General features: G+C 43.2%; 1 protein-coding gene across 2 annotated transcripts; it reads right to left on the minus strand.

Moving 5' to 3' along the window:
- Positions 1-1,771: 1,771 nt before the first annotated feature.
- VLDLR (very low density lipoprotein receptor) lies at positions 1,772-23,295 on the minus strand. Of its 2 annotated transcripts, XM_075931658.2 has the most exons (19): positions 23,137-23,295; positions 15,137-15,256; positions 12,648-12,770; positions 11,734-11,856; positions 10,313-10,684; positions 10,030-10,152; positions 9,813-9,935; positions 9,246-9,365; positions 9,048-9,173; positions 8,532-8,703; positions 7,908-8,132; positions 7,518-7,636; positions 6,786-6,925; positions 6,319-6,460; positions 5,823-5,969; positions 4,458-4,547; positions 3,779-3,856; positions 3,104-3,276; positions 1,772-2,366 (listed from the first exon to the last, which is right to left on the minus strand). In XM_075931658.2, the coding sequence occupies exons 1-19, from the start codon at positions 23,213-23,215 to the stop codon at positions 2,331-2,333; spliced, it is 2,631 nt and encodes an 876-aa protein (XP_075787773.2). In that variant the 5' UTR covers positions 23,216-23,295; the 3' UTR covers positions 1,772-2,330. The 2 variants fall into 2 exon arrangements, with proteins under 2 accessions (XP_075787773.2, XP_075787774.2); XM_075931659.2 differs by lacking the exon at positions 4,458-4,547.
- Between the last annotated feature and the right edge of the window lie 39 nt (positions 23,296-23,334).

A 23,334-nucleotide genomic window follows, 5' to 3' on the forward strand; every position in this document is an offset into this window, starting at 1 on the left:
TACATACATTCCTCTACTAGACAATGTTATTTGGTTGCAACTATCCACTTTGAGTCTGAGCCTGTGGATGACAAGACCTGCCTGGCCCCTGCTAATTCCTTTCCCAAGCATTTAAACTGATTTAGCAATATAGTATTCTGAAGGGGCAGAGTGTTAAGTGCCTGAAGATGAAGAAATCTGACCTTTTACTTGGCCTAAGGAATGTAGTAGTGCAAGCTTAGCACAAACTAAGTTTGCTAGTGACAAGTGACTAAGGCCAAGTCTCAGGCAGGCAAGTGACAAATCCACCTCAAACTTTCTAGGCAGTCTGAGCAATACTTATGGCTAGATAAGATTGCTGAATTTCACCTCCAGAAGAAGGTGAAGCTGATGTAGCACTTCCAGTGAAGATACTCTAGCAACTTTGCCACTGGAAGAGGGTAGTCCTGAACTACCCTGAAAACAGTCATTCACCTTTGAATTTAATATTAAGGCCAGTTTGACATTTCAAAAGAGGGTGGTGAGACATCTACAGTCAGAATGGCCTCTTGTGGCCTATGATGCTATAGTGGCAGGGAATATGGGAGCACAATTAAGTAGTTCCATGCAGGGTTCTACAAAGACTTCCATTCAGTTAGTGGAACATAACGCTCCCATTTCAGGGCCAGTTCTGAGTAGAGCACTTTAAAAAAAGCTTGGTCTAGACACAGGCTTTTGAGTAAGAGCCCTGACCAAAGCTGTACAATCTTACTGGAAAGAGTCAGTCCAAGACTAGTACAGGAAGTCATTCAGCTCCATGCCATAGGTCTTAGGCATCTAGATGCCATCCTTAATCTAGAAGGGCAGCCTACTGAATATGTTCTGAAACTAGGGCTATCACTGAAGTTACACTTGCACCAGTGTGCAAGACACCCCTTATAGGCTAGGTTCCAAGCTCAGTTACTTAGTGAAGCTAGATTTAAATTGAGCCTGGCTGAACTATTGTGGCAAGAAAGCCAGTTTTAAGGGATGCTACTCAGTGCCTTACGGAGGTCAGACTACTGAAGCAAAAGTTTCAGGTTGACCTTCACATCAGATTTGCCCATGTCTCCAGCTGCTCTTAGACCAAATCATTTTAAATGATTAGGGACTCTCAAGGCTACTTTTAGATACTTCTACTGCTATAGGCTAACTTCCCTATCAGTAGGGAAAGGCATGGCAGCACCTCATTTAAATAGCTTTAATCTGAAGTTGTAAGATAGTAAATTAAAATTGATGCTCTGCCTACCAAAAATAAAGCTCAAAGTCTTGCACTATTTATATCAAGTGTTCATTTTTTCCCCTCAAGGTTACCAAGCACAGTGAGTGTTTCTGGTACAAGCCTCACCTGTACCATAGGACCTTTTACATCTCAGACCAAGTGTAATTTGAATGCACTAGCTGCAAGACAAGTGTGCTACCATCTGCAATGCTAGGCTACTAATGAAAGCTCTTAACATGATCTCTAGATTTGTTGGAGCTAGTAGAACTGACTTCTGGGAAACTTAACTGTGCCCTTTCAATCCATGCTTACATTGCAATCAATTCCATACATCTAGGAGGTGCCCCAGATGTTTGGGGTACTGCCAAACAGATTAGATGTTTTCTAGTACATTACTAGATCTGTCACTTGGATCTTGGCATCTGCCTTGGGATCCTCAGGCAAGAAAGTCTTAATTTTCTACCCTTAACTCAAGTTGTAAGTCAGACTGCCAAAACCACACCACTTCCATTGTTAGAAAAAAAAAAAAAAAAAAAAAAAGGAGTTCACTGATCACTTAAGACTGTTTAATTTTAGCATTAAACTTTACAGTGGTTTGATAGAGCATTCATCCTCTGAATACCACTAAAGGTATCACAGCAAAAGAGTCAAATTCATCCATACAAAATTACTTGTTTACAAATATTTGGCAATTTATCTGAATAACCCGTTTTCTCCTATTGCCATTGACCCAACCATTGAAAAAAGACAGTGTACAATTATTTACATTGAACTATTTCAAAGTGCTTAATAGTGATTTCTCAGGAATATTTACAAGTGGCCTATACAAATATGTACAGGTGGTACACTATAGCACAAGTTGTTCCTGAAATATGGCTTTCTATGGAAAGTGCTTTAAATAGTTGGTCAGTGGTAGTACTGACAGTCAAGGGTTACAGATAACTAGTAACCACCAAAAAGCTGAATTGGACAGATTTACAAGATTCAGTAAGCTGTATAAGATATTTACACAAGCTTGCTCCACAGGTTTCTTCATTCTTCTGACTGAAGGATCTTCAGCCACTTGCCAGTTACCATCCAAAAGAGTGTAGAACAAGTAGATTGTCAGTATTCAAGCTAGGTCGTCATCTGTGCTTACAACAGATATCTGCATAGAAGGAGCAAATGTGTTAAGTCTTGAAATGCAAGAAAAGTCTAGTCACTGTGCAAGAGCATCTGCTCACATGCCATCATTTGCAAAATATGATCTGTCTAGAGACTTGTTCAAGTTGTGCCTTTTGGAAAAGGCAAGACAGCTGCATTACATACCAAAAAACATTCCTACAGCTGATCTAAAGCTTACTGTAGTGCTAGTACACAAGTGTTATGAAAGTGATGAAACCAGACTTGTAGCTCTCCATGTTGCTAGAACCACTGAATCACCTGCCTTTCCATACCCTTAACTGTAAGGTACTGGCCTTGCTTCACCTGCCAATAAATAGTACAAGACATTTTGGAGGCTGCCCCAGCTTATAGCAACTAGTTTAAGCCATTCAAATGTATGGCAAAGATCCCAGTTGCCACCTTAGATTTGAGTCTCATCTGGAAGCCAGCCCAGTGCCCCAAGTATCTGTTAGGAACTCTACATGCCATCTGGCCATGGGGGCTCCAAGGGGAGTCATCTGTCTTATTCAGCCCAATGCTTGGGCATTCCTTTCATCACCCATTTGATTACAGAAAGGAGATAGTCTGAGTGTGCAGATTGTGCCTTTTGACCTGTTACAGTTGAGTTGACCAAGTTTGTCAAGAGCTGCCACTTCAGAAGCCAAGCTGATTTTAGCATCTTGAAACCAACACTAAACATGACCCCCAACTGCCACTTTAAAACCAAGTATTTGTACTTACTGCAGGGTAAGTGTGTCCTACTGAACTGCTGTGTCTCCCAATATCAAGATTGATGTCTTCTTCAGTGGTTTTCAAGTAGACAGGATTGTCAAAATTCATGCTTTTCATGTTCTTGTTTTGCCAGTTACGCCACATGAAGTAACCACCTGCCATCGCTGCCACTGCCAGTAACACTTCAATAGAGAAGGAGAGATCCAAGCTGTTGGACTTAAAGCCTGACAACCTATGGAAGCAGCCACTCCCAGCCAGAAGCTAGCTTGACTCAGATTTAGGCCAGATTGATATCCATCTGTTCTAGCTGCATCCCTTCCCTATAATAATTGGGTCATGCAACTGTTCGTGCTGATGGAATAAGGCCACAGCACATAAAGTAGGTAGAGACCACCACTGATGAAGACTACACTGGAGTCTTCAGAATGCTCTTGTCATTAATGCTCACATGGTTCCTTTGCATAAGCTGTCAGAACAGGGAAGATTAGTTTTAGGTTGCCTTAGTTTCAAACACCAGCAGAGTTAGTGCTGATCTTAGGACAGTACCTCCCAGTGTGTGTTAGGTCCTGCTTGAGACCTTCTGTTTTTATGGTTGCCTTACTCAGCCTGGTCAATCCCTTGGAAAGAGGCATTGTTCCCAGCCACTGAGATAAGGCCTTACTCTGGGCACCTTAATGTACTTACACAGAGGAAGAACAGCCCATGCAGCTGAAGTTCCTTTGGCAGAACTGACTTCTGATACCGCACTGCTGAAGTTGTGTCCTAGAAGGATAAAGTGACAATCCCATTTATTATTTACAGCTAGGGTGGCAGAGAGCTTTAGTCAGAGCCTAGAGTTCTCCCCTCCACCAGATTAGAGCTAAAAGGTCATTTCTCTTCATTGTTTTAAGCTAAGTAACAGAGGTAGCTGTGTTTAGTCTGATCTTGGTAAAAGAAAAAAGCAGTCATGTAGCACTTTAAAGACTAACAAGATGGTTTATTAGGTGATGAGCTTGTGGGGCAGACCCACTTCAAGTCATATTCTGAAAGTCTTCAGTTAAAGCTAGTGAGAGTGCATACTAGAGCATGTAGCCCTCCAGGTACTCTTCCTTCCAATTCCTGCAGTTGGAAGAGTGGTTTCCTTGGGGAAAGTCTGAACTTCCAGGGCCAATATGAGCTGCTAGGCCATATGCTATGGATTAGTTCTCTTAAAGCATCACAGCACATGTAACCCTATTTGCCATCTGAGATGTGAAAGATGGCCAATGATGTCCCCTGGCTGCATGCACAAGTTTGGCATGTTGTACTAGGTGTCTGAGGCCAGTTTGCGTACACTGGTCTGTCTTTGTAATGCACGTTTGAAGTGTGTTACAGGGACCAATACCTCCAGGACCTGGTCCAACAGTTGGTGGTTTTTCTGTTGTGCTTGTATCTTTTGTCTCAATGTAAGCCACAGTAGTTTCAGCACCTGAAACTAATTATAAAGCAAGAACCCAGTTACTTCTGAAGTTCTGCAGTAGCAGGCTATTAAGCTGTGGTTGGTGAGCATTTAGCAGATGGTAGAATGGTCATGCAGCTTTTAGCTTCTACTGGACCTAGTTCCTGGCCGCTTAGGTTTACTCTGCTAGCAAGTTGTGATCTCAGCAGCTAGGTTTATTGCTCAGAAGTCTGGTACTTCCCAAATCACATTTAAACTGTCTGAACTGTTTTTACAGTTGCCTGTGTGTAATGAGTTTCAAATGCTAAGTTTTCAGAAGCCATCATTTTCACTTAAGTCTTTAATGCAAGTGAAACAAATTTCTGGTGTTGCACTAAACACAACAGGTTTGTTTCTGGGGCCTGCTGGTCGCTATCCAGACTTGTAAGAGGTAAAGCAAGTTAGTCCTGTCAAACTCAGTGCCATTGCATTTGTTATGCCTTGTGATTCCTGTTTAGCCATCTTATGCAAAGATGGCTTTGGAGCTCCTGATCATGAACTCCAGTGGAGTGTTAGAGTAGCCATGCTCACATTTTACAGTGTAAGCTTGAAGCTAGTTTGAGTTCCTCTGGTCATTTAAGATGTTCTGCAGGAATTCCTGTAGGAGAGCTTTGCCTGGCATGTATCTTCAGTCTGAGGGCCAAATGAATTACTGCTAGCAGGAGATTAAGCCATTTAACTTTGGCACCAGTCCCCCGTCCCCCTCCCAAAAAAAGAATCATCTCTACTTAAGATATGCTGGATCTCCAGCCAAGTCAATATCCATGGAGTACTTCTAGAAGTTAGAAGTTAAGTCAGTGGTTCTCAAAGCATACAAGTACTCTGTGGAAGACCCTGCCATAGCCCCAAGGGCACATCAGCTCATCTAGACCACTGACTACCTAAGAGCACTAGCAGAGTCAGTACAAGCTAAAATTTTAGAGAAAGAGAGAAAGCAAGCAATTTTAGTAGCGCTATGCTTTTGGGTCTGGTTTTGTAAGCAAGCAGTTTAAAGAGATGTGAAACATGCAGCATACAACACAAGTTACTCTTGGAAGGGGGTACAGTAATCTGGAAAGTTAAAGCTCAGATTCCCCACCTCCCCATAGACTGATCTTGTAACCTGCACAGTGGGTATGAGGATGAACATGCAGAAGCCAGGTAGATACACTAGTTCTTGCTATATTTGCACTTGTTAGAATGCCAGTTTCAATCCTACTCATGTAGGAACAGTGGAGCTGCAAGTCTGACAGCATGAGACCCCACTATTGTAAGTTAGTTGTGTCACTATACCTTTACACCTGAAGCCATCCTCTTGTAGGCTGTATCCAGTAGGACATGTGCAGGCATACTTTGGAGAGTTCTCATTCATCTGGGGAGCAGGTAGGCAGAGATACTCACAGCCACCATTCTTCATGGTCTCATCACACCAGTTCGTGCCTGTTGGCACAATTCAAACAGCGCGTTAGTCTTGCAGACTGAGAAATATGACTATCCATATACGACCAGGGAGTCCCTAGGCCACAGAAAGGAAGCCTTGTTGCAAGAGCAGTTTAGTATACTAGCTCTTTACTGGGACCTCTAAAATAGAAGTAGCTGCCCTAAGCAGTCCCCAGCACCACCACCAAAAAAATTTAAAAAAGTTTGAGCGCTCTACAGTTAAGTGGACAGATTTGAGCTCTCCCACCTAAAGAGATTTTCTAGGGTTCTCCCAATACCTGATTTAATACTGGCAAGGCAGAGGCTTACAATAAACCTGGACTGTGTAGCAGAGTTAGATATCTGGTACCTGATGGCTGAACAAGCTCGTGATACACAATGATATCCTGAGCATCATTCAGGTTGTTCACTAGTGTAGCCAATTCAGATCCTGTAAATTTATTGGCACCATAGATTGCCTCATTCTCTCCATCAATCCAGTAGACACGGTCCTAGGAGATAAAGTTATTGCATCCCATTATGACTGGGCTAGTGTAGTTTGTCCATAGCCATGGATTAAGTCGCCCCATATGGACATCTGATTTAAGTACAAAAACTGATGCTAATCTAGCAGAACTGCACTGATGCAGCAAGGAGATTGATAGTTTAAGGCTGACAGCTAAGTGTTCAATACCCAATTGCTCTGCTCACTATATGGAGGGTACAGTAATCCCTTTGTGGTAACATCTTGCATGTAAATTTTACATAAGTTTCCTTTTTGTACCTTCTCCCTCCAAGCTGGCTTTGCTACAGTTCTGGAAGTTTGAGAAAACTCACCTCAAATATTGTGAGCGCAAGAGGATGAGGAAGGAACTCCTGAGACTTCAACACAATCCTACGATCCTGGCCATTCAGATCCACACTGGACAGCGTATGCAGCTTTGAATCAACCCAGTAGAGTCGGCTTTTTATAAGATCTAGGAGGGATGTTGCATTTTAGCACACTGAATCTGATTAGAAGCACTTGTTACCTTAAGCGCCTCACCATTTCCATTGGCTTTGGTATATCACCATTTAAAAGCTGGCCATCTAGAATGCAGGTGCACTTTGCTTCCCTCACTAAGTGAGTGCACTAGCTTACATATTAGGGCAGCTGCAGCACCTGACTGATGTTTCCCAATTAGAAACTGTAGGACAGACCAGTCTGTCACCAGTACTCCAGGTGTTGAAGCTACCTCAGGAGTAGTGTAGCATGTTGCCTGCCATCTATTATGATCAAATGGTCATTAATAGGAGAGGAAACCCCTTACTAAGAAGGGCCAATGCTTTGGGTAAGAACAGGTCATTTTAGAGTTGAAGCTTGAATGCTCAGTGCTTTTAGGTCATAGACCTTGTGCAGCTTGGCCTCCTGTTGACACCTTTGCATAGTTACCAAATTAAGCCACTGTACTAGTTAGGTTCTCCCCACACCCCCCATGATGTCCTTTAGAGGGAATCTTAGTTTGCAGGTTTAGTGACCTAAGCATTTTGGGCTTGCAGGGAGGTTAGCCTTGTAAGAACATTAGATACCTAGTGCAATTCCATTAGGCCACTGGATCTCTGTTGTCACCAGCTGCTGTCTACCAAGTCCATTCATTCCTGCCTTTTCTATTTTGGCTGGTTCACCCCAGTCAGACCAGTACATAAAGCTGAAAAAGAGTCAAGTTGTTAGGCATCCTGTAGTTTAGTGTACTTTACATAAACAGCCATACTAGCTTGAGTTGCAGTTACAGGAAGGCCTCAAATGAATCTATACACTGGCTTGATAGAAGACTGAGCCCACTGGCTCAAAGCATCACCTCTGAAGGGATAGCAGGCTTGCAGAACTGAACCAATAGCTTACTCTACTCAACCTAGACACTTTCTAGGTTTTGTACCAAGGTGACTTGGCATGCATCTGTTCTACTGTATAATGCTCACCCAGAGAGAGGATCCACAGCTATGGAGGCTGGTTCTCTTAAGTCTGTATTAAACAAAGTCTTCCTTTTGGCACCATCAAGGCTAGCCACCGAGATACTCTTTAAAGCTGAATCAGTCCAGTAGATGTTCTTGTACACCCAGTCAACAGCAATTGCTGCAGGACTGTGTACATTGCTTATGGTTTTTATGTGTTTGCCCACCTTGTCACGAGTATCAAGTGAGGCACTGGAATAGAGAAGTGAAAATTTAGTCTTTGTTGCAAACACTGAGGAGCTGCTGGAGTTGAGCTAGTTGCTGTCTGAGGTATGTACAGTGTACAAAATCCTTGCCACAAGTCTTGTAGAGTTAGATTTGAGGCTAAGCTAAAGCCAAGAGTCAGTCATTTGTCCAAAGTTCTAGTTTGACTCTAGCCATCAGTGCAGTTGGCCTCACACTTTACTTAAGGTTTGAGTTGGTCTTAGAGTAACCCACTATGTGGCTGCAAGGCTTTGGCTAAGGAAGTTAGGCATTAGATTAAATCTGTATACAAGCTACTTGTCTGCCTTCAGCTAGTAATTCTATTGCCTAGAGTTAAGACTCAACTTAGAGTTATGGATGCTGAAAGTTTGAAGCAGGCATATTTACCTGAAAATTGCTTTTAAGCTGAAGTCAGCCCAAAAGAGTCTTTGCTCAGCAATGTCAGCATCTAAAGCTACGGTGTTTCTTAACTGTTCTACTAACTGGATGTATTCTTTCCTTTCAAGGCCAATCTTCCTGATGTCCCGACGATTAGTGAAAATCAGACATGGTTCCTTCCCTGCAGGAGGATTTAGAGGTTAGTCATCTTGCATTTCTAGTAGACAAGTCATTCCTATCATCCTGTGTCATCTCAGGAGTCAACTTTCCATCTCATTTGTATGGTACACCTGATCTGTTGCAATGGTCTGCGCCCTCATGACCATGCAGGCCAAGTTTAACAAGTCTTGGAATTCAATTTGTTGGGCAAAGTTTAATTGGTCCCTCTAATGTAACTGTCATTGAGAGTTATCCTGTAAGTCACTGGCCCAGTACAATTGTGGGGGTGTACTTTTGTCAGCCTCTGTGAGGCTCTTATCTTCCTCCCCCCCCCCATAATATTGAGAAATTGCTAGTTGTGCTTACCTACTGCCTTGCATACTCCAGTAGCTAGATCCATTTGATAGCCACGGCTGCATTCACATTTGTAGCCTCCTTTTAAGTTAATACAGATTTGACTGCAGATCCCAGGATTCTGACACTCGTCAATATCTAGGAGAAGACTGTAAAATAAGTTGCATGGTCCCCTAGACGAGGGGGAATACTGAAAAATGAGATACTTGCCTCCACATGTTTTCCTGTCTATCAATTCAAATCCAGCTGGGCAGTCACATTCATACCCAATAATTAGGTCTCTGCAGATATGAGAGCATCCACCATTGTTCACCAGGCATTCATTCACATCTGGAATAAAGTTAAGACCCAGAAACAGTTGAGGCAACTAAACCAAGCATGAAAATTCAGTTAATTCAGAAGGCTACCAGACACTTAGAAGTATTGGACAAGCTTCCCTTTACAAAACACAATTGTTATGGTCTATAAGATAGGTTGGGGTTGCTCAGGTTGACATTTGGGTAGTTGAATACATTAAGTGAACCACCTACAGCTAGCATGCTTGGCAATATCTAGGGTTAGAGTTTGTACTGGTTTTATAGTTCTTAGGAATCTGGTCATGAAACTGCATACATGTACAAGCTTATGGAGTTTGATTCAGGCATGCCACTGTTGGAACGAATCTTCAACTGGAGTCCCCTAAGCTCCCAGCCATGGAAAGTTAGACTATAAGTCACTTGCAGACAAGACCCCATCTCAAGCCTGTTGAGTGACATGTCAAGCAGGTAGCTCACTTACTGCATTCCCTGAGGGGTTCATCACTCCAGTCCGGGCAGTCCTGCTGCTGATTACAGACTTTGCTGATGTCTATGCATTCCCCACTCCTGCACTTGAATTTGCCAGATCCAGAGCACTGATTTACTGTTAAGAAAGATTGGGGGAGGGTAAAGGGTCATTAGGGCTTGCTAGACTCTCAATTAGAGAAAACATTTCACAACTTAAGTTGTTTACTTGCCATTTTTACAGTTGACTTCATCAGTTCCATCTAGACAGTCTCTGACACCATTACATTGCCTGCTACCATGGATACAATTCCCATCTTCACATTTAAACTGGTCTGGCCTACAAGTTCGGGAAGCTGAAGAGAAAGGTACTACAGAGTTAGAATCCTGAAGGCCTTGGCGATTGTTACAGAAGTAAACCAAAACCTATTACGGCTTTGAGAGATCGCCCTCAATCACTGGTGGAGGTAAGGAGTTGGAATCCCTACCCCCGTAGGGATTGTAAGAGTTACTTACGGCAGTTTATTTCATCACTTCCATCCTTGCAGTCTGAATCTCCATCACATCTCCACCTCTTGTGAATACATTCTCCTGAGCCACACTGTATTTCACTACGAGAACACTTCACAGGAGGGGGAGGCTGGCGGCCACATTGCTCTAGAGATTCATCTGACTGGTCTGAACAGTCTGCATCATCATCACATACCCAGTTAATAGGGATGCAGGTAGAACTTTTACACTGAAATTCATGTGCTCCACAAGTAGGTGGTGTGCAATCCAGTTCGTCACTACCATCACTGCAGTCATCTTGGCCATTACAGACAAAGTTTTTGGAGATGCATTGGCCATTGGAGCAAGTGAACTCTGCTGGGCTACAAGTTACATTGCCTGGTAATAGAGTAAGATTCAGTTAGTGTAATGATTAGAACTAGGAATTAGTGCACCAAATGGCAGGTCTAGCATTTGACCAGGGTCAATGAAGTTAACCCTTTTGTAGCAGGCCAGATCACTTATGGAAATATTTACAACTGCAGTCCATACAATGCCAATGGCCATAGTGTTAGAATATTCATCTATACCTTCACAAGCCCTTTCAAAATTTAGATGCTATATCCCCTATATTGAAATATCCCCTATATTGAAATTGGTTAGAGACTCTGGATCAATTCAGGACATTTTTTAGAAGGAACTGTTGATACTTGTTCATTTATTTCCACTGTGTGCATTTTGTTGCATTCTGCATGTGCTGGAGAGACACTAGGTTAGACCAGGAAGTTCTGCTCAGCACAGTTTTTGGAAAGTGCAGTCTATGGGAAAGCTAGATTTTAGTACTCTTTGGTAAGCTGCTGTTTAAAAATCTAGCAATATATCCATTTTAGGAGGTGGGGGGATTTGTAGATGGCTTTGCCATGCTAACAAAGACTCTGTAAGAACAGCAGCTTTACGGAAGTCCAAATGACAGGATGAGCCACATAGTGGTGGTCCACTCAGTGGTGTAATACTCCTAAGCAAGTGAGTTCTGCTCTAATGAGCTGTGTAACGGAATGGACCAACAAGTCCTCAAGGCTCAAAAGCAGAACTTGTTTTGCTTGAGAGAACAGTTACAGCTTAGGCTCCCCCTGCAAACATCAAGTCTGAACTATTGTTAAGTGCCCCTAAACAAGGACACCGCCTCTTAGCAGTATTTACACAAGTTTAATGCTATAGGTCCAATAAGTGTAGTACTCACCATGGAAACTCAAGGTCACTTATGACCAGTTTACCTGGACAGAACCAGGAAGAGCAGAGTTTGATTGTACTGACTACTATTAGATGCTCTAGTTGAGTTGACAGAAGTCACTGTCAAGAGCACCAGTTGGGCTATTCCACACAGCCCAACAGTGAGCTAGCTGAGTGAATTTAAGAGCTGAACAGGCATCATTTGTTTCTTCCCTTACCACAATTCTCTTCATCTTCACCACTGTCACAGTCCTTTTCACCATCACATTTCCAGGATGCAGGAATACACTGAGCTGATCGAGGACCACAGCTGATGTCATTGACACGGCATGTTCTCATGTCTATTGTGAAGTGAATTAGGGAGAGATCAGTTTGAGTACTATTAATTCTAGAGAAGGTTTGAGAACTTGTCTTAATCCTGTTTTCAATAAGTGTTTAAATCCAGATTTCTGCAAAAGTGTCTTGTATGAATGAATACCTAAAGTGTCAAACACTTTGATACAGTATTACTAAGGGCTGAACAGTGTGCACAAGCCAACTCAGTGCAGCCAGAGCCATGTAGTACCCTTGAGAACAGTGTTCACTGTCAAGAGGGTGAGAAACTGGGTCAGTTTTCTACTCTGGTTCCCATAACTAGACTGGAGTCTACAGAAGGCTAAGGCAGGAGGATGAGGCAATTCCAGGACATGCTCAAACATCTTAAGATATCATTCTAGATATCCTGGTCATGTTTCCACATGAAAAGGGAACGTGATCAGCCTCAAAAGCCCATAGGTTGGGCTAGGACTGCAAAGGTCACTTCAATATCTTCATGAAGTCCCAATTAATTTCAGACAGAAGTTCCTCCTCTGTTCTTGAGAAGCCTTCAAAGTTAGATTTTGATGGGGCTTGCAAGGTGAAACTGAGAATAGCCTCATGACTTGAAGATTCTAGACCATTACAGTAACTTTGAGTGGGGGAGGGGAGGGTTAAACTTGAATAGCAGGTATATGTAACCAATCACTTATACCAGGGCTAGTTTTAAGCCTTGCTGCTTGGTATTATTGACAAGATTGAAATCTCTTAACTGAAATGTGTTGTGTCCTGCTCAGAGGAGTTTAATTTGACTGCCAGCACAGTGATAGTCACTTACGGCACAGTTCAGGGCTTTCATCAGATTCGTCTTCACAGTCTGGGTCCCCATCACACTGCCACCTGCTGGGGACACACTGACCACTGTTGCACACAAAGTCAGACTCAGCACATGTCTTCTTCTCTGCAAGAGGAAAAATGCCAGTAGCTTTAATTGCAAACTAGGTCTTGCAACAATTGGCAGCTGCTAGAAGGGGAAAAAAGGTATCTTAACAGCTGATCTAAGACTAGCATGAACCCAAGTTCTTAAATGCTAGACGTGTTCTCTACTGCAAGCCTCAGGGGATGTTTTAGGTCACTCATCTATGTCAGTGAACTTCTGGACAGTTGCATCAATACACACTTGGGCTGTGATTGGAGATATTATGGCTGTCAAAACTTCACTTAACTCCAGAGGCATTATAAATCACTAGCAGTCTGATTATACAGGATGCAAAGCAAGTCATCTTTTCCAAGTCTAAGCTACTAAAATCAACATTGGGTTCAGGCAGATGTTTGCCTTAGTGTATCTGCCTTCTGTAGCCAAGAATTCAAGAGATCTAAGTTGGTTACTAGTGCACATCTTGGCCATGTCTAGACTACAGGGTTTTCACAAAAAAGTGGCTTAAGAAAATGTCACCTGTGTCTACACTACTGCTGAGTTTTTGAAATTAAAGAATGCAGTGGTTGACAGCAGTAGACCTCATTTTGAGGAAGAATGTCTTTTCAAAAGAGCTCTTTCCAAAAAAAGAAAAAAGCATTCTTGACTGCAATAGGGCTTCTTTGAAAGTTCATCCAGATTGCCTGGGTGCTCTTTCAAAAGAGCAGGTTGCTTTTTTTTTTTAAAGCAGTGTCTAGAGGATCTTTTGAAAGAAGCTTTTTCAAAAGAAGTGTAGTCTAGATGTACCCCGTAGGTTTATGTCTGAAGTTTTAGTCTTAACAGGCAAGTCATCCAAGTTGCACACAAGGGAGACCTCCTCAATAAGGTCTGACTAAATTAGAGCAAGGTCCACCTCCACATATACACAAACCACTCTCAAACTAAGTGCTTAGTAGCTTGGGTAGAAAGGAACAGCTCTTCGCTTTAACAGCAAAAGCTGACAAGAGGTCAGTTTCATTCTGGTAAGTATACAGTTTAAGTGAAGCAGTTGCCTTTGAACATCAGTTCTCAAAGATGAGGGAAGGGGAAGTTACAATGTGCTATTCAGATGTATCCTCTCACTTGAGACACTATTGAGGATAATCCATTTACAATGATTGTTACCTGCTGTTTGTAGAAGAGCTACATCCAATGTTGGTTACATGTTTGCTGTCAGATAGTACCACATGAGGTAGAATGACTGACTTACTGTCACTTCCTTTGGAATAACTAGGCCCAATAGATTACTGTTCCTGTTTTTGCACAGGAAATTCAATTCAGTGTTTTAACAAATGTGAATATTGTATTTGTTAGCCAATATCTAAGTTCCACCATGTCTTAGTGACCAAGGGAATTTCCTACCACCTGATGTAGTATAGGAAGGAAGGGAGGCTGTAATCCATAACTCACCAATACTAATCTGCTATATTCTTTAGCAGAGGAGTTATATTTAACATTTAAGCATGTTGCACTACAGTGGTAAAAACTATTATCATTCCTGCTTAACACAAGTAACTGTTGGACTTGAGGTCCTGCTAAGCCACACTAAGGTCCTGCCCAGCCTGTCAGCTCCTCCATGGATGGGCTGTTCTCTCCCAGCAACCAGCCATGCTGTGCCAGTTCACCAGAATGGGCTGATTACTAGTTAAGCATGCATTTTAAGCAAAACTATATAGCTAGATTCTGCAGAGTCCCTCTGAACAAGCAAGAAAACTAGCTAGAAAGCTGCTATCTCCACATGCAAGAAGGGGATTGTGAAGCACCTGTCTAGGACTAACCAGACAGCTGGCAAGGAGTTCAGTACAGAAGAAAGCTAACTAATTTTCCTTGTACAATCCTCTTCTCTAGAGGAGGATGTCCCTGGATAAAACATGAATGCTATGGACTTCCACTGCAGACAGCATTGGGAGTCATACACCTCTTTCCAAATGAGGCCTCAGAGCAGCTAGTGAAGTACTTTGCTGGTTGATTTTAGTTGTTCAGTTATCTAGGTTGCTGAGTTTCAACTTGGATAAGGCTATTATGTTTTTCTATCTTACGTGATGCCTTTATAGGCATAGGAGGGGCCAGCTAACGGACTACAAAGAACAGGCTGCTTGAAATTGGGCTGGAGGGGAGTCTAGTTGCCTGGACTCAGTCCTGCAGAAGCCTCAATGCAAGCTTTAAAGCTACCTGTGTGAGAATGCACAATTCTTGACTAAGACCCAGAGATGGCATTTGATATCAATCTAAAGCCAGGGATTTGAGCGCCTACTCCCTGGCTCCCCACAGGCCAGATATTGCTTTGGAGAAGAATTCCATTAATGCTATACTTTGTTATTCCCACCAATGGGGTGGTTACTTGAAGACTTCGCATTTGTTCAAGGGCTTACCACAGGAGCTTTCATCACTGCCATCAGAACAATCTTCATCTCCATCACACTTCCATAACAGAGTTATACAGCGTCCATTACTGCACTGGAATTGAGATTCTTCACATTTTGCTCTTGCACCTTGAATTAAGTGAGTTTAATAAATTAGTAAGATGTTGCTATAGTAATTGGACTACTTAGATTAAGATAGAAGATTTTGATCAAGCCATATTGGACAAGCACTGGCTGCTTTGTTTCAGAGATACAGCATTTTAGGCCTTCATATGATATTAGTAGAGATCAGTGGTTCTAGCAGGGCACCTGTACCCTGGGGCAAAGGTCTTCTGGGGGTACATTTAGTTATTTGCCTATTTTACATTAGCCAACTCAGTACAAGCTAAAATTTTAGACAGAATACAATCTCTTTTCCAATTGATTTTATAATTAAAAGGGGAAGCAAACTATTGTCAGTAATAGTGTGCTGTGACATTATGTTGGATTTTGTAATTAGTGAGGTGACGTTTGGCATAGCAAGACTCCTGAAAGGCACAGTAGACTGAAAAAATGTTGAACCACTGATTCATCACCAATAGTGCACTTGTGTCTGTTGCTAGTTATGGTTCAGGCTACTGAAGAGTCATGAGACAAGGCTGACACATTTTGAGTTAGGAATTCAATGGAGAAGTTCATTGTGTCAGTGTCATCAAAAGGCCAGATTTACAGTGGTGCAGAGGCTAAACGACTGAAGTCTTTGTCTTGATGTTTGGAAGTAATATCAAAAAGTTGTTCTTATGTACAGCTTTAGCAATGGGATAAGGACAATTTGAAAGGATAGCTTCTGAACTAATGCAGTTATTTCACTGTCAGGGCAAAAAAAAAAAAAAAACCACACCACAAAACAAAGACAACTTGACCATTAAGAAAAACCTTCCTAGTTAAACCCCTGGTAAATCTTAAAGGTAGCCTTTCCAGTTAAGTGTTCACTTTTGAACCTGTGTAATAGTAGCTTGAATTGTTCTGGCACCTGAAATACTACAATCTGATTCCCTATAGAGTGGAAATGTTGTCAGTGTCATTTAGAAAGCCCAAAACAGTTATCCAAGTAGCATCCAAATTTATGGATTACAGCATCTTTGCCAATCTACAAGACCTACATTGATAAGCTTTACTGTCTTGCCAGGTGCCTTTAAGACCTATGGTCTTAGTTTTCTTCATTAATATTGAGGCCAATTACAACTTCAATATTGAAGTTTCACTGTGGCATGCAGCTAGGTTACTGTCTTAGTTATTGTAACTAACTTGATGTAAGTGGCTGACAGATGGTTTTGGAATGCATGACATACAGGACACTTCTGTAGAATTAGAGTCTGTATATATTACAGTGACAAAAGTAAGCCTCTTTTTACATGCCTTTTCTACTTAGAAGCAAAGTTAAGAGTGTGGGAAACTGTACCCCCTGACTTCAGATGCAAGTATTTCTGCATCACTGAACTATAAAGATTTGACAGTTCTGGATAATATTTATTAAGTCTGTTTGTTGGCATGTGATAGTTGTACTCCATTAAGCTCAAGAAACTACAAGGATGACTTGTCACATCCAGTTATATTCTCCATGCCAGTTCTCATGTTACCTCATTCTGAGGCAGAAATAGACACTGTCGACACCACACTGGCCCTTGCAGTGAGACTGACAGCTGTGGCAATTCAAGAACTGGTGTACAAGTTAGTTGGGGCTGGGCTCTTTCTAGAGCACTTATTTGAAAGCTAGTTCATGGGGGAAGTTTTGCTTTCAGATCTGTTGTGGAAGCTTTAAGGGTTTCTACTCTAGGGCAGAAAGTCTGGCAATATAGTAGCATACAGCTTACATTCGGCTAGTCAAAAGAGCTTCAAATTGAGGAGACAATGTCCCTAGCTCACCCAACTGGTGAGCCAGAGGTACCACCACAATGCTTTATGTAAAGCCAGATAAGGTGTTGACAGCAATTAGAGAGGTGACCTTCTTTACCAGGGCCCTATAAGTTACAGGGCATTTGCATAACAACCTCACTATGTTAATAGCATTCCCATATCTAGTACTAAATCCCTGAAGACCCAAGTTCAGTTTTGCATGCATTTGTTACCAAGGAACCAGTTCAAGTCCTTCTGCCAAGACTACTCAGTGCTTAAGGTTGAGATGGGAACTTAAGACTGCTGTAACCCAGTATAACCATAAGCATAGTTCAGGATTAAAGGATTCTTGTTGTGCCTCATGTATACTTTACCTCAGTGTACCAGAGGAAAAAACATTTAGGATTGTTTTAAGATGCTTGTATTTATCAATAGACTTGAAGGCAGCACTTGAAAAAAGCCACTGAGAGGCCACTACAGTTATTTTATGTACTTAAGTTGTTTGCCAAGTAACTGGCCTATAGGAAACAGATTCAAGTGTCTCAGATTGGTACAAATGTTTACAGCTGTTGCACTATGAATACATTAAAGATTGTATTGTTGGCAAGCTGGAGTCAACTACCGCTTTCTATACAAGTACATGTGCTTTCCAAGACAAGTTGTTCTTTCTTGTTAAGCTCAGTGACCTTATTCCTTATAGAAGGGTCACCTCCAGAGGATACCACACCAGTATCAGCTTCAGTACAGCAGCTGTCTGACTTGTCCTGTGCTTACACGACCAGTGTTTGTTGTAAGGTGTAGCAGAGTTAGCTATAGCATGATGCAAGATTCCTGCTTCTCCTTTGTTTGTTGCATCATTTGATTAGTTACTTCTCAGCATTACAGCATCTATTTTTAGCTTTTACAAATAGCACCATCTACTCTAGTAAGTCTCAGACAAGCTAGCATGTCAAGTCTCTTCAGCCTAAGTCACCAGTAAGTTGACTGTGCCCTTATGACTGGAGTAAGTCTACTGCCTAACAAATTGAGTTGCCATCTATTTGCCACCAGATGGTCCCAGAAGTACTGGCAGAATAAATTGGACAAAGGTCAGTGCCATCTTGACTATGTTAGATCTTCCACAGGTTACATATGCTGTGCTGCCCAATGCCAGTCTACTTTAAGTAGCAACTGTATTTCAGGTTTTATATGCAAGTTGTCTAACATTTTAAAGATTATCACTGCTACCATGTCTGACAAGCAGACAAAACAGCTCGATTACTGTTTGACTAAATCTGTCAAGACAAACATCTCATTTTATAGCAGATCAGTGAGATACTAGTTAAAATGAACCTACTTAATATACAGATCTTGTTATGATTATCTACTCCAAGCTTGTATGTTCTGCAGAAAGTTCAGTCATGTATATTCACTCAGTCTCACGGTGACCATTAAGGATATTTAACTCAGTTTGCCAGGAACCTAAAGTGTTTCTTTTGCAAGGTTCACCTATTTTATTAGGTCAAAACTATCACTTTAGTCAGTCAAATGCTATCTTTAAAGTACATTTAGAGGCAGTCAGAATTCTGCCAGCAGTCTTGTGATAGTCAGTACTAAATTACCAGAAAGTATTCCTTATTGCTAGTGTTTTAGCTTTTTGAAGCCTTTTCCTTGGCCTGCATCAGGCCATTCTTAAATTTGAAGACCCTCATCCCTCCACTATCATTTAGACAGGAGGTTTTATATACACAGTGAGAATCAGTTTCCTTGAACATGCCAATATTGCTAAGTGTAGAGAAGGTGCAGCCTTTATATGTAGAGAGGAAAAAGATTGCCAACATGCTTATTTTGCTAGGGAGAACTGGTATTGTCTATACTGGTGAAAGGCCTTTGGGAGGCGATACCAGCATAATGTATTTGAGAATGTCAGAACCTTCCCTTTGCACCCCCACCTCAAAAAGGAAATGCTATACTGACCAGCCTTATACTTGTTCTAAATTCACAAGACATCCAGATTCAGTGTATAACAAAGATCACGCCAAAGAAGTTTAGACTGATAGTTTTAGATCTCTAGCATGACTACTTAGATTTTGGTAACATTCAGTTACTGGCAGAAGAATGCCAGCTGTGAAGCTGCTTTCCAGTTACTGCAATATTCATCTAATTTTAGTTTGATATTTCAGACTGTCTCAATATCATCTTCAGCCCTGGTTTATCACCTGCAGGGTAGAAAGGGCAGGTAGTCAGAAAATGACTTGCTATTGTTTAGGGTAGATAAGGATGAGTGACAAGTCTAATCTAGCATGATAGGGCCATAATTTTGGGACCTGTTCCCATGCCAAAGAACAGCAAGCTTTTAGTACAGGTGCCACATTCAGAAGGCATACCTAGTTGTCATTTATGTAGCTGTTACAAATAAGTTATTCTACATAAGGCTGCATTTAAGTATTAAGTCCATGGAAATTTAATCATGGGATACTTCAGTTTAATCAGTGCTTTAGGAATGGAGTTCAGGGTTGCAAGAGCATCCTTAAACAGCACTACTATTCTGTAGGAAGAAGTTAAAAATAGTGAAGGCTTAAGTGTTTTGTTCCACAGGACTATTACTTTAGGCTCGGAAAGAGTTAAGCATCAAGTAATTTAGTCTAGCAATTTTTAAACCAATAAAATAGGAATGACTACACTGCACAGGAGCTGGTGATGGGTGGAGCCAGCTTAAAGCTGGTTCCCTGCAGCACTGTCTCTGCACTGCAGGGGAAGGCGACAAAGGCAGCCAAGGTACAGTTGTCCAAGACCCAGTGGAAGCTGGAACTGCCCAGTCCCAGCTAACGCTGGGTCCCAGACCAATCCCTGCTGCAGCTCTGCAGTTTAAGTGTATAAGAGCCAGGATATCTGTGCACCCAGGATACCTGTGTCCAGTTTCTACTACAGCTGCTCCCCAAGCTCTGAACAGTTGAGTTACGACCAGTCGCACTTACAACCAGAGCTCCCATGGAGCAGTTGTGAAGGCTGCCTGAGTTACGAAAGTGACCCACACTTCTGAACAGGGTGGTTGCGTGTAACTCAACAGGGTCCAAGTTACAAACAGAGCAAGTTACAGCCAAGTGTTTGGTTCGTAACTCAGAGGCTGTACAATTAGTCAAGAAGGGGCACTGCTGCAGTTGATACAAATTGTAGCAACTACATGATTAGTCAGTTACCTGTTTCTTAACATAGGTAGTGTTACAAATAGATAGCAGTAGCCTAGAAGCAGAAGTCAGTGATTATTTTGGGACATATGGGTATCAGAGGGTTAGGCCACCTCTTTAGTGTTTTGAGCACTTACAAAGATTACTACCATGACTGAATCTGGATGCATGTGTCCCTTTCTGCAGGTCTACACTGACTATATTCCTGTACCTCCTGTTTCCATGAATCAAAACTACATCTCTTCAGCAGCACAGTTTCTCACTAGCTTCATGCTACAAGGATGATCTGCCTGTTATGTACAAACCATGCAAGTAAGTCTCTATTGCATCTTATACATACAAGACATCATGGTTAGACTGTTGGCAATATCTAATCCTATACTCCAAGACTATATGTATTGCTAGTATCACAAGCTGAAATAGCCATAAATTGTTCTGTGCAAGTTGCTTTTTCTGTTCCCGCTTAAGGGGCTGTATGACCAGAGACTATGTCATTGGTAAAAGCTATGTTGGAAAAGCAGAGCCAGTTTCATCTGAGGCTAAGATGTCGCTGATAGTATACGAGTGACTGACCAGTGCAGTAAATACTGCAGATTGCTGTGGAGAATGGAGCTCAAAAGCAGGAGCTTGTTGACCTTCAAGGACACAGGAAAGTTGTCACTTCTAAGTAGTGACAATCAAGGGCCACAGATTACAGAAAGTTAGAACTGGAGGACCTACTAAAGTAGGCTTAAAGTCAGGGGTTCTCAAACTTTGAGATACCACAACTCCTCCTCCCCACAAGCTGCTTGCAACCCCCAGTTTGAGAAATGCAGCTTTAAGTAATGGATAATTCCTGTCAGGGCAGTTCTTAAATACATACATAGTTTCAGTTATACATAGCTAAGCCCCTTCTTTTTTTATAGTTAGTTACCAGTTCTCCAAACAGGAGAGTTGGCGTTGAACAGAAATGCCACTTAAGGTTGAGACTGTCCGCAACAGCAAGCCTGCAACCATTGAATGCTGACCATCTGCCCCTACCCAAAAGCAGACAGTCTACTCCTGAACCCAGCCCTTCAGCAGGGGAAGCTGAGAGGTCCGAGCTGAAGGATTTTCACACAAAATTTGGCTAACCCATCAGACACATTCCTATTTGCTTCCTCTGCAGTGGGCCAGGAAGACTTCCAGAACCTCCTTCCCACTCCAAAGCCTGTTGCTGTAGCAATAGGAAGTCCAGAGTGTGGACGGATTCTATTATATTGCATTCCCCTGCCCCCACCCCCAAGATTGTCAGGCATGGCTGTCCGCCTCCCCCACTCCCTTTTGGGGGTAAACTATGACCCAACCCCAACAGCCTGCTAAAAACAGAGGGAAGACAATGCTTTTGATAGGGCTATGCCATGTTGTAGCACTGGCTACACCACTACCCCTGCCCCAAGATTGCTTCTTTCCACCACTTGGTAGTTTGCATGTGGTGGAGAGAACATTATAGGCTCTTGTCTTCATCTATCCCTGGATACTGAGAGCAGATGTAGCTATTGAGTGTATTCTCAAGTGCACAGACTGATTAAAGAGATCAGAAGAGGGGCATAATCTATACCCCCAAGCAGAGGTAAGGAGTAGTTAACGGTCAGAGGCCTTGTTACATTTGTAATTCTTGCTCTCCTTCAATTGAGGCACCATTTCCAGATCCTAGAAGTCCTAGCTAGTAAGTGCAGCAGTTACCAGACAGTAACAAATGCTGTCATCATAAAGAGGTCTGGAGAACCCTAGTGGCCAGTTAGCATCTTGACCTGTAAGCAATTGGTCAGTCAACTAGAAAAAGGTGCAAGTGTTAGCTTTTTTGGCTTAGGCAAAAATGAGGTTTGGCAGCTGTAGGTGGAACAGTTGGGGGGTTTATTTAAGCCAGAGAGGCTTATCCACATGTCCTGAATGTTTAAGCCCATCATTAAACATAAGTTGTTCTTTGATGTTTGTGATTAGAACGATGAAGTTCACCCCATCTCCCCCCCCCCCCGGGGAACTGAAAGAGCCAATACACACAAAAAACCAGAAGCAGCAGTTACCTGGGCTAGAGTCACTGACTGCAGGAACCACATAGGAACTATCAGAAAACGCCTAAAAGTTAGGTAGGCCATATTGAACTATCTTACCTGACACCCCACTCCTCCCAACACCCCACATTGTGCAAGCCATTCAGCCTCTCTCCCTCCCCCCACCCCAACAGCCTCCTATGACTGGAATTAGGAGGCATCCAAGTATACTTATTAGTTTTAGCATGCTGCTTGCAGGGATTGCAAGGAGGAGGAAATATTGTAGGAGACTTACTGAAACGCGAGCTATTTCCCTCCACATCTATTGGCTTGCCCTCCGAACAATAAAACGCGTGTAATCGATAGGGATTGATTCCCCCCCCCCCCTTGCACACCTGAGCCACTGCAAGGCGAGCAGGCACACGCTTGCAGGCCCCGGTCTGCCAAGCTAGCATTCCTCACCCAGGTAGTGCAGGAGGGCGCCTCCCTCAGCGAGCGCTCGTTGTGTCTTCAGGCCACAGGCAGGACCCCGCGTTTCCCAGGCGCTGCATGCTCAGGGAGCGAGCCGAGCCGCGTGCTGGCTGCTCAGATAAGGAGGCGCCGCTCCTCCCCCACACGCCTTCCCCTGCGCGGGGGGGGGGGGGGACGGACCCCGAGAAGGCGCCTCACACAAGCCTGCCCGAGAAGCGCTCGCGCCCCTCCCGGGGGACCCCGCTGCACGTAGCTGCTCAGGCGCCTCGGTTGCAGGAGCGATTCCCCAGCACACGCGGGGGGGGGGGGCGCAGGGGGAGGGGAAATAAATGCCTATTGTCCCCCCGCAGAGATGCCTGGCGTGGAACCAGGCTCGGCTAATTCCCCCTCCCCCCCCACACACCCCTACCGAGGGAGTGGGGGGGGGGGGGAAGAGAAGGACACGACCTGCTGGCGGCCCCCCCCCGCCAAGTAGGCTACTCACCGCGCACAGAGCCGCGCTCGGCCAGCAGGCAGCAGAGCGCCGCAAGCAGGCAGAGCCCGCGCAGCGCGGACGTGCCCATCGTGCGGCAACACAACAAGTTGGCAGGCTCCCCGCGGGGAGAAGGCTGGCGGGAGGGAGGGGCTCCCCTCGTCCGGCACCTGGAAGGCAGGAGGGCGCGCACGGGCTGGGGCGCAGCCA

This window comes from Pelodiscus sinensis, chromosome 6 (assembly GCF_052426305.1).
Source record: "Pelodiscus sinensis isolate ZL-2025 chromosome 6, ASM5242630v1, whole genome shotgun sequence".
Lineage (NCBI taxonomy): Eukaryota > Metazoa > Chordata > Testudines > Trionychidae > Pelodiscus > Pelodiscus sinensis.